We start from the raw sequence: 9,888 nt of genomic DNA, 5'->3' as shown, positions 1-9,888 counted from the left end.
GACTTCCCTGGTCTTGGGCTGCGACTTCAGAAAACCAGAGTACTTGAAAAAGCTCATGCAAAATGAAAGAAGGTAAGTTTGTTCTGGTGACCAATGGATATACCAATGTATATACATATATATAAGTTGAAACCCCTGCATATATGAAGCCTTCAAAGACTTCATGATGTATGGACAAACTTTTTTTGAATATAATTGTTAAAAGCTTTTAATTTTTTCTTCGCTACAAGTCATGTAAAGTTCTACCTCAGCCCATACAGAAACGTCTCCAAGTCCACCTGCAGGGTCTGGCACAGGCTGAGAGGAGAGGGGACAGCAGGGAGGTCACACCTGGCCACATTCCCACTCCAGGGACTGCAGCACTTGCTTCAAGTCCCAGCTCTGGGCAAAGGCTTGCAGCCTAGGGATGTTGCACTTTTTTTTTTTTAAATGTGGGAACAGCTGTATGTCCTTGGGAATTCCTTGCACCTTTCTTTATTTATTTCTGGATCCTCTGAGTCATTCATCTGCTTTTCTCGTCTCAGTGTACCTTTTATTCCAATCTGCTTCAGGCAGGTTTCAGGTTTCAACCATAATGTCCAATTCCTCTGTAGTATGAACTTCCTCTTGATTAATGGATACACGTTTTCTATCCGTGAGAATTTTAATGACCTCCTTTTGAGGTGTTCAAAGTTATACGCAACAGGATTTAAAACTTTGGAATGATGAAAACATGCCACAGGTGGAATTTAAATCAGAGATGGATGAAGATATTTGTGGAGTATGTAACTGACAAATAACCTGTGGCCAGGATGTGTTAAACCACACATGCCCTACACATATCAAAGTTCTAATAGCCCAGCAGCACACTGGCCGCATATGTGGTTGTTAAGCCTCGGGAATGAACGTGCTGAACCCAAAGGCAGTGGGAGTAAGTGTGTTTCATGGGGAGTGGTCATTTAGAAACTGAGTTGCCCACAGGCCGTGCTCTTTTGGCCTCCAGCACCACATCCAGTGTCCAAGGCCCCAGAGGAGCTGAACCCTTCTCTGGGTCTTCATCCACCATGGGACATTTGGTGGTGGCTGGGATGTGTGGTCCCTGGAGAAGAATGACTTGGGCCACAGCTTGTCCGGTGACATGGACCCTTCCTTGGACAATGTCTCTGTGCCCATAAACAATAGTAGGAGTGAAGCTGGTCCCTCCCCCTGTGGCACCAGCATCCTATATGGGTGCTGGTTCAAGTCTCAGCTGTTCCACTTCTGGTCCAGCTCCCTGCTCATGTGCCTGGGAAGGCAGTGGAGGATGGCCTAAGTGCTTGGACACCTGCACCCAAGTTAGGTGAGGCAAGGATGCAAAAGTCCCTGAATACTGTAGCTCACAAGTTTGGGGTTTGTCCTGGAGGCTAGCAGCTGTTCCCCAGGGATGATTTTGCCCCCCAAAAGGCACCTGGCAAGGCCTGGAGACCTTCTGGTTGTCACAACAGGGCTGAGCAGAGTCGCTGTTGGAATCTGGTGAGTGGAGGCCCACTAAAACCCACTCTACAGGGCACAGGCCATGGGTCCGACATGCAGACCTGGCCCACCCGGTGATCCCTAACCTGAGGTCCAGAAAATTTCTGCACACGCTGAGGGTTGAGGCGGCCCCATCTGGTCCTGGGGGACAGACAGGTGAATAGAAGTGATGGAGGCTGGAGCCAAAGACCTGAGCAAGGGGCAAGACAGACTCTGGGAATAACTCAGAAACCAGACGTTGTCAACAACAGCAGAGAACAAGGAGGGGTCCAGCCTCACTGAGTTCCAACTAAGGTGCAGGGGGAAATGGTGGTACGGGTTCCTATCTCCAGGAAGAAAATTAGTGACACGAGACTGACAGGGAAAGGAGGGCGTGAATGTAGCTGAATGTTGCGTGAACCTTCCAGAAAAGCTGTTTGTTCGTTGCTTCCTAAATTCACTGAGACTTTGTGTGGTCCTGGTAACTAGGAATAAAAGTGCTGGTGGTTGGCCGTGAGCAAAAACCCTCCAGCAGGTGCAACAGGAAATATGTCAGGAAATGTACCACTCTATACGTAAACATCCACACGCGTTTCTCTGGGCAGAGGTCTAGGGAGCAGCTAAACAGTGGGCTTGGGATGTCAAGGGCAGACTGGAGGGTTAGAAGCCCACAGGTGGCGGCTGAGGCCGGAGTAGAAAAGATGGCTCGGTAACAGGACACAGGAATTAAAGCTTGCAGAAGGAAGAGCAGCTGATGCCACGGCGGTACCCGGGAAGGCTACGCTGGAGGATTAACTGCAGACGACCACGATGATGGTTGACTACTATCAGTATTATTATTAGCGCTCAAGTCTCCCGACCGGCGACCGCCCCATCCATTCCCACTTGGGAAGTCTCGCGAGAACGGCCGCCGGCTCGCGCAGGCTGGGCGCCGCGGAAGCCCGCGCTCTCGCGAGAACGGCGGCCGGCGCCGGCGAGCTGCCATGGCCCGGCCGGGCCCGAGCTGGAGCCGCCTGGAGCGGCAGCAGGAACGCGACGTGCGCGAGCTGGTGCGGCGGCTCAGCGGGCTGCGGGACGAGGCCGACCCCAACTTCCAGCTCGCCCTCAACTTCGCCTGGTCCAACTTCAGGTGCGTGCCGGGAACTCGGGCCGCCCGGGGTCTGTCGGCCCCCCACGCGCGCCTCTCCGTCCCCTCGCCCTGCTCGGGGAGGTTGGGCTCGGGTCACATCCCAGAATGAACGGTGCAAGATCGGTGCCGAGTGACTAGGTGGAGGCCGAGTTCCTGATTTTGAGTCTGGAAGGAGTAAATGACACAGAACTTTTTTTTTCTTAATTGGCATCCCGTGTTAGGATACTGCCTTGTTTCATTTCCATGGGAATCACGCATGTATCTTACTAATGACAGTTATATAATACGTCCGCTTGGTTTGCAAGAATAGGAGAGCTTACAGAGTCTATGAGAGAGAGAGGTTCCATCTGCTGGTTCGTTTCCCGAATGGCCACAGCAGCCAGAGCTGGACCAGGAGGCTGGACCTGGCTCCCGGTGCCCATGCGCTGCCCTCACCTGCCGCCTCCTGGGTGTGCGGTAACAGCAGGCTGCGTGGGAAGCTAAAGTGCATGCCCCAAGTGGAGCCTTAGCCGCTCTGCCACATGCCCACCCCTAAAACGCAGTTCTTCAGTGTCATTTAGAGAAATAGCAACAGTGCCTGAAACAGATCATATGCCGGAAAAACTTCAGCGCTCTGGCCCAAGTAAACCTTCCTGTTAGTGTCTCTTATTTGGCAGTAGTCAGACGGCCGCTTACTGGAGGCAGTAAAATTAGTGTCTCCTTTTACACATGCGGTCGCTAAACATGACAGGTGAAGTGATATTCCACTCAGCCACTGATTGGGATGGAATTAAATGGGCCGCTAGTTAATTTAGTCCTTTTAAACACTCATGGTTAGCTTTGGTACTAATACCTGAAAGAGTTGAGGAGGTCAAGTTGTAATTTTATGAAGATTTAATTCATCAAAGAAATGAATGACTCTTGCTTACATTTTTAAACATTGTGACCATGTTTTAGGCCCTGAAAATTCAGAGACAAGCAAAACACAGCCTCTAGCCCCAAGAAAGAAAAAGACCAACCTTAACCGCAGTGTGATATATAAAGATGGGTTCTTAACCTGAGCCCAGAAATAGTGTTCAGAAACTTAGGACTAGCAAGCTAAACCCTTCCATCTGCATGCGGCAGCATTACAGATAGGCGCGGGTTTGAGTCCCAGCTGCTCCACTTCCCATCCGGGTCCCTGCTTGTGACCTGGGAAAGCAGCGGAGGACGGCCCAAAGCCTCAGGCCACTGCACCCACTTAGGAGACCCAAAAGAAACTCCTGGCTCCCAGCTTTGGATGAGCTCAGCTCTGGCTGCTCTAGCCGTTTAGGCAGTAAACCAGCAGGTGGAAGATCTTTCTGTCTTCTCCTCTCTCTCTGTAACTCTAAAGTAAAATAATATTTTTAAAAAACGTTATACCAACCTCTGACTAAAAAGTAGTACTTCCATCAGTTATGAATGGAAGCAACAAACCATTGTAGTTTTAGGTTAGCTGTGATTGGTCAGCACTGGAAAGCACCTACCATATTAGAACTATGTAGATATTGCTGAATATTGTTTCCTGTTACTTTAATGGCAGTTTACTGGGCTCACTGCTAGATCCTGCTTTTAAATGCGTTGATTTGACAACTGTATTTTAGCAGTCTTTCGTGTGGTGGATTTCAAAGCTGTATGCAGGGGTGAGTCTTCACACTTCCCCCGGCTCCCCCCTGCCATGGCCAAGGTTGGGAGTGCCTGAGGCAAGGTGCACTGTGCTGGGCCTGGCTCAGTCCGTGGGAAGTCGTGGGAGCTGGCCCACAGGGCAGGGGCGCGTGGACCACGCCTGTGTCCTGAGGGAAGGACTGTCTGAGGGTGTAGGTAGGGCCAGGAGAGTTACACGCTGGGAACGCCTGGGGGTACCGAGAGCTGTGACACAGGACTGCCTAGCCAGGTGACAGAAATGACCCAGGCATTGCACTTTATTTTTATTAGGTTTCATCGTTTCTTAGATGTCAACAGCCATAAAATAGAGAAAACCATTGAAGGGTGAGTTGCTTCTGTGTGTCTGTGTGTGCACATTCAGAAATATATGCACTTTCATGGATCTTTTTCTTAACACATCTGACAGTTTTTTGTTAACATTTTAGAATTTATGAAAAATTCATCATTCATTCCGATCTCAGCAAGGCTGCTAGCTGGAAGAGATTAACTGAAAAATTCCTAAATTCTTACCTGCCCGGCGTAAGTGAGACAAAGGTAAGCCTCGCTTGGCGGACTCGGGTGTGTGTTTCACCGTGTCCGGTGTGTTCACTGTCAGCTTGTTGCCGGTGCTAGCACGAAGCTGAACAGTCATCACTGTCCCACAGGAAGCACACATGTGACACTCCTGCTTTTAGTGTGGTCCGGTGGCCACAGCAGAATCTCCTGGAAAGTGACTTTCGTGTTGCCCTCAGGCTGGACATGCCTCAAGTTTGGGGTGACAGGGAGGGCGTGTTCTTGTCTGTCCTTGTCTTACCCTGACCCGTTGAGGAAGGAAGACCGGAGATTGGCACCAGCAGCCCCGTGTGGGTACTCTAAAGCTTGCACTGGCTTCCTCACCCTGGGTCGTCATAACTGCCCACGCATGCTTGCTGGATGCCCAGTGCACTTTCACATGGTGTCAGGTGTCTTCAAGGCCACCGTGGGCGCGGTGACGCACTAGAAGGAGCCGCAGGATGCCTTCAGCGTGCACGGGTCATGACAGGGAGGCGACACTGATTGAATCAGCAAGGGAAAAGGTGTGAGGAGCTAAGTGTGGGAGAGACCAGGCAGCACTTCCACTGTCCCTGCTTGCAGAGACACGCGGAAAGGAATGCACCTGCCACTCGTCAGGGAGACCCACATGCAGGCCCAAAGGCCAGCCCTGGGCCACCGGGGCATCTGTGGAGAGGACCAGCCATCCACTCTCCCTTTCAAATAAATAAATAAATCTTTTTTTTATTTTTTTTTAAATGTCTGTTCTTAAGCTGTCTGGGTATAACAATGGTACCCGCTCAGAGTTGTATAAAATGAACCAGTTCCAATGTCTATGATGTTGGTTATCAGTTCTGCTGTTAATGGTCAATCATTTTTAATTTAGGGCACAAACAAGATGGATTTGGTCTTCGTAACTTGATGTGGATGGCCTGCCCTGCAGGTTTCCTCCTCAGCGTTACTTGGCACTTTCATAAACTCGGTCACCATTTGTAAACTGCTCATTTCCTTGGGGCTTTGCCTCCATAAATTCTTCATGAAGCAGCAGTCGTCTCACCATCTTTCCACCCCAGCTTCAGCAAAACCGAAATGCTTCTTGTTTCAGTTATAGTAGAATTCATATTGCTGGTCTCTTAGCCGCTTCAGTTCCTCAGCAGATCAAGTTGGACACGTTGTAGCAAGTTAGTATGAGTTTATTTTGATGCAAAAAAAAACATGCAAAATCTTTTCATAATATGCATTTCCTATGACCTTTTGAAAGTTCCTTCATATTTAGCAAGTTATGTGGTATATTCAACATGTTATTTAAGCAGGTTTTAGAGTAAATCTTTTTGCCTGGTTAACAGCACATTTAACCTAGACTAGGCTAGGCTATGATGTTTGGTAGGTTGGGTGTATTAAACAGCATTTCAGCTTAGAGTATCTTCAACTTAACAATGGGTTTATCTGCACAAAACCCCGTCATAAGTCTTTTTACAATAATGGCACTTGCACTTATATCTGCAGTCCATTGTTGCATATGCTGTAAGGACAGGGCTTAAGTATTTACAAAGGCATATCCAGTTGTTCTAATACCATTTATTGAAAAAGGCTATTCCTTACCTGTCAGATTCACTTTGACAACTTTGTCAAAGAACAGTCCACCTTGAATGGAAGGATGTATTTTTGGACTCTGGATTGTTACCTGTGCTTATCACCAGACCATTTGTAGTTGTAAGTGTGTGTGTGTGTGTGTGTGTGTGTGTGTGTGTGTGTGTGTGTGTGTGTGTGTGTGTGCGCGCACGTAGTATAATCTTTATGGAGGGTATTTCAGCATAGTTTTTTGAAATTCCAAATGTAAGTATTTGGGGGGAAGTTACTACACAGATAAACTCACAGTTATAAAACTAAGTTTGTGATGATCAAAGATTGATGGAAAGTTTCAATGTTATTCACAGGACTGGTTAGATAAAGTCTGTACAAATGTGTTAAACTATTGGACGTGTGTAAGCTTCACGGTACGTAATGCAGTGAGAATAATTCCAAAGCTAAAGGCATTTCACCTGTTGCGGAAGTAAAATTCATCATCACACAGATGCCTTATGCTTGTTAGAGACACAGGACTGAAACCTGACAGGCCTTGAGGTTCCTTGTGTGTACACATTTGAAAAAGTTCAGAAAACAGCATCTGTTTGGGTACTATGCGTGTTTTCTCAAACGAGGGGCGAGATTGGGCAGTGACTGTCGTGGGGCGTCCGTTACCTGGTTCTGAGCGCGCACCTCAGACTCAGCGTCTGCGTTTGTGCCTTTGCAGACAGACACGCATTACTCCCTGCTGTCACTGCTGCTCTGCCTGTCTGATTCTCCTTCAAACAGCACTTACGTGGAGACGCCAAGAGACGAAGAAGAAGCGGGTACGTGGCCAGTTTGTTGTACAAGAAATAGTTGGAGAACAGATTTTGTTACTGTTTTTATTGAAAGTTGTAAAAAAAACAGGGGGGGGGGGGCCCTGGCAGCGTGGCCTAGCGGCTAAAGTCCTCACCTTGAATGTGCCTGGGATCCCATATGGGCACCGGTTCTAATCCTGGCAGCTCCACTTCCTCCATCCAGCTCCCTGCTTGTGACCTGGGAAAGCAGTCGAGGACGGCCCAAAGCTTTGGGACCCTGTCCCCAAGTGGGATACCCGGAAGAGGTTCCTGGATCCTGGCTTCGGATCGGCATAGCACGGCCGTTGCACTCACTTGGGGAGTGAAACATCGGATGGAGGATCTTCCTCTCTGTCTCTCCTCATCTCTGTATATCTGACTTTCCAATAAATAAATGAATCTTTAAAAAAAAAAAAAGGAAAGTTGTAAAAAATGTGCAACAGTAAAAGTATTTCTATTTCTTTGGATATAATAGCAATTGCAAACTTTCATGTGAAACTTGAGTTCTACTTGGCTAAATTACTTTCCGTTTTATGAAGAAAAAGCTCACATTTGAAAGTGAGTTAATTAAGTTGTGCAAATATGTTGTCGTTTTACTGTATCTCACTGTTCTGGAACTTTTCATTTCTTGAGTGTGTTCATAGTGGTTTTTTAAGACTTCTTTCCTAGAGCTTCAGAGAAACATTTATGATAAAGCTTATAAGACTCTTCTGTTGCGTTTTAGAAAAGAAAGATGATTTTGACTGGGGGAAATACTTATTGGAAGGCGAAGAAGTTGACCTTGGTCCAAACGTGGACACGCCAGTAAGTAGCCGTAGTCTTGTTATTAAATTACAAAACTTGCCAAGTGATATGGATATAACTGGATATAACTGGAATAACTCAGCTGAAACAGGAGTACTCTTCACAGAATCAAAGAAGCTGGGAGAATTCCTAAAGGGCCATTCCTCTGTAGGGCAAGGTGACTGGGTGAAGGCCGTTGTCTTTAAGAAGCTGTGACTGTGGGGGTTTTGAAACTGCAGATAATACTGTTCCCTGAATTAACAACTTCAAGAGATTGGGGGGGGGGGCGGGAATCGCTTTTTGCTTTTCTGTCCCTATTGCTTCAGACTTTTCTTTCGTATGAAATTTTCTGTGTCTTTGAACCTGAATAAATAGCTCTCACGCTTACACTCCGTGAGATGCAGTCTGCTTCCTTTTCCCATCAGGACTGGTCTGAAGACAGTGAAGATGAAGAGCAGCAGCCCCTGAGCAGAGAGGACTCCGGAATTCAGGTGGACAGAACGCCGTTAGAAGAACCAGATCAAAGCAGGAAGCTGGGGTCTCGTGTCAGCTGGAAAGGTAGCTCGGGCTGCCCAGCGCCAGTGTTTTCTAACAGGAATTCACTAGAAGGTGGGGCAGGCTGTGAGGCAGTTCTATGTTTCAAGATCCTGGCAAGCTCTTTTTAAAAGATTCATGCATCATCTAAAAAGTAGCCTTGAGCGCAAAGCAGTTACAGCTCACTGTGTCGGTATCTCTTCTCTCCTAAACAAAGTACTTATGAATAAGTGTCTGATGAGTTACTTGGCCTCATGGTTCTAGAGGTTCAGATCCCACAGAGTGTGTCGTAGGCCTCACTGCGGGTTCTCGCTGCCAGTGTCCGGCAGTCGGGCACACTGCCCTGCTTCGTCACTGCAGGTAGGACCACTGCGGTACCCTCCTGCTGCACTGCGTGCAGAGGCCTGCATGGTCGCGCTGTAACTGAATTGAGTTTCTACACTGTTAACGAACTTAAAAATTGGGGATTTGAGTATTTGTATTTTTATTTATTTAAAAGTCAGAGAGACTGAGACGGGGAGAAATCTTCATTTGCTAGTTCTTTGCCAGAAGCCTCCAGCAGCTGGGGTTGGTTCAGGCCAAAGCCAGGAGCCCAGAACACAGTGCAGTCTCCTTCCTGGGCATCTGGTAGCCAGGTAGCTGCTGCCGAAGCTGCTGCCCTCCAGGGAATGCAGTAGTGGGACACTGGACTTGGAGCAACAGCCAGGACCCAGATCCAGTGCTCTGCTCTGCCTAGTGCCCACCCTAACTTTGAATGAATTTGGGGGCCGCATCCTATTCAAACTGGAGCTCTGACTTAGCATCATAATGATTTTCTGGGTGTCTTCCTTGCCTTCCCTTGCTCTTGATTTAGACATCCATGGTTGAGTGTGTTGTCACCCACTGCTCAGGTCAGACACATCACCACCATCTAGTCTGTTAAGCCTCTTAGTTTATTTCTGATTCCCATTTCTGTTTCTTTTTTCTGCCAGGTCAGTCATGGGCACCTGTCTTAATGTACTGTATGGGTGCTTTGAAAAGTTTATGGAGGGCCCAGCACAGTAGGCTAGTGGCTAACATCCTAACCTTGCGTTTGCCAGAATCCCATATGGGCGTCGGTTCATATACTGGCTTTTCTACTTCACTTTCAGTTCCCTGCTTGTGGCCTGAGAAAGCAGTCAAGGATGGCCCAAAGTCTTGGGACCCTGCACCCAAGAGAGAGACCTGGAAGAGGCTCCTGGCTCATAGCTTCGGACCAGCTCAGCTCCAGCCGTTGCAGCCACTTGGGGAGTGAACCAGCAGATGGAGGATCTTCTCTGTCTCTCCTGCTTTCTGTACATCTGCCTTTCCAATAAAAATAAATGTTAACAGATAGATAAGTAGGTAGATAGAAAAGAGAGAAAAAGAGTAAGTTTA

At 47.9% G+C, this 9,888-nt stretch overlaps 1 protein-coding gene across 5 annotated transcripts in view; it reads left to right on the top strand.

The window, feature by feature from the left end:
- Positions 1–2,453: 2,453 nt before the first annotated feature.
- TUBGCP5 (tubulin gamma complex associated protein 5) overlaps positions 2,454–9,888 on the top strand; it is a 31,139-nt gene continuing 23,704 nt past the window's right edge. For all 5 annotated transcript variants that reach the window (XM_040969147.1, XM_040969146.1, XM_040969144.1 and 2 more), the window contains exons 1-6: positions 2,454–2,599; positions 4,532–4,585; positions 4,687–4,795; positions 7,065–7,164; positions 7,901–7,980; positions 8,385–8,517. In XM_040969147.1, the coding sequence (XP_040825081.1) occupies positions 2,454–2,599; positions 4,532–4,585; positions 4,687–4,795; positions 7,065–7,164; positions 7,901–7,980; positions 8,385–8,517 (622 nt within the window). The remainder of the gene's footprint in view (positions 2,600–4,531; positions 4,586–4,686; positions 4,796–7,064; positions 7,165–7,900; positions 7,981–8,384; positions 8,518–9,888) is intronic.

The sequence above is a fragment of the Ochotona curzoniae genome, unplaced genomic scaffold, assembly GCF_017591425.1.
Source record: "Ochotona curzoniae isolate NIBS_2020 unplaced genomic scaffold, NIBS_Ocur_1.0 scaffold_4701, whole genome shotgun sequence".
Taxonomy (NCBI): domain Eukaryota; kingdom Metazoa; phylum Chordata; class Mammalia; order Lagomorpha; family Ochotonidae; genus Ochotona; species Ochotona curzoniae.
Note: the sequence above shows the minus strand (reverse complement) of the source record. Positions and strands in the feature narration are given on the sequence as shown.